The sequence below is a fragment of the Lagopus leucura genome, unplaced genomic scaffold (assembly GCF_019238085.1).
Source record: "Lagopus leucura isolate 7727_CA_CO unplaced genomic scaffold, USGS_WTPT01 32301-0_obj-0_obj, whole genome shotgun sequence".
Lineage (NCBI taxonomy): Eukaryota > Metazoa > Chordata > Aves > Galliformes > Phasianidae > Lagopus > Lagopus leucura.
In genome coordinates, this window is record NW_024963270.1 from 1 (window position 1) to 1,004 (window position 1,004).

Genomic DNA, 1,004 nt, shown 5'->3' on the forward strand with positions numbered 1-1,004 from the left:
CCCCCCCCCCCCGGTCCCCCCACGTACCTGCATGCAGCGCTCGCACTGGTAGGGCTTCTCGCCGCTGTGGACGCGCTTGTGGCGCTCCAGGTGGTACTTCTGGATGAAGCGCATGTCGCACACGTCGCACTCGAAGGGCTTCTCGCCTGGGGGCAGCGCGGGGACGCCGTCACCGGGAGCGTCCCGTGGCCCCTTGCTCCCCCCGCCCCCCCCCCCCCCCCTCCAGCCCCACATCTCCCCCTGCTGGGAGCTCTGCCGCTCCCGCTCCTCCACCTCCCTAATGAGCACGGTAATTAACGCGCGGCACCGAGCCGGGTCCTGGGTGGGCTGCAGCAACGTGATGGGGTTTTCTGGGCGGCCCCTCCGAGCGGGGGGGGGGGGGTGGTTCAGGCAACACGTCGCCCCCAGAGAGAGCGGCTTTCCGGGCACCTCGAGCAGCGTGGAGCTTTCAGCCCAATGACAGCAACTGCAGGGCTGCTGTCAGAGCTGTGGGCATTTTGGGCTGCCTGCACTGCACTGCAGGCACTCCGGGCTGCTCCTCACCACTGCAGGCATCTTTTCGGGTGCTTCACCCACCAGGGATTTGTTTTTAGGTACCCCCCCCTCACCAGAGGGGATGATCTGTGGGTACCCGTTCCCCGCAGCAGATGATTTTCAGGGTGCCTCTCACCACTGGGGGTATTTTAGGGCGCTCCCTGCTCATCTACAGATGATTTCGGGGCATCCCTCACTGCTGCAGATGACTCGGGGCGCCCCCGAGCACCAGGGGGACAATTTCGGGGTGCCCCTCACCCCGCTGAAGACGACCTGGGGCTCCCCTTACCAGTGTGGATGAGGATGTGCCTCTTGAGGTGGTAACTGCTGCGGAACGCCCCGCAGCACTGCTCGCAGATGAAGTTCTTGTGGATCCTCAGCTGGAAGGAGCAGTTCTGCTTGATCACCACCACCTGCAGGGCAGGGGGGGGGCAGCCCTGTCAGCCCCCGTGACCCACAGCCCCAGGGCA

At 65.8% G+C, this 1,004-nt stretch overlaps 1 protein-coding gene across 1 annotated transcript; it reads right to left on the minus strand.

Moving 5' to 3' along the window:
• Nucleotides 1-23: 23 nt before the first annotated feature.
• ZNF740 (zinc finger protein 740) lies at nt 24-959 on the minus strand (the record flags this gene model as incomplete). The annotated part of the gene is made up of 2 exons (XM_042891261.1): nt 24-146; nt 824-959. Coding segments are annotated over 2 exons (259 nt in total), but the record flags the coding sequence as incomplete, so codon positions are not given.
• Nucleotides 960-1,004: the final 45 nt, after the last annotated feature.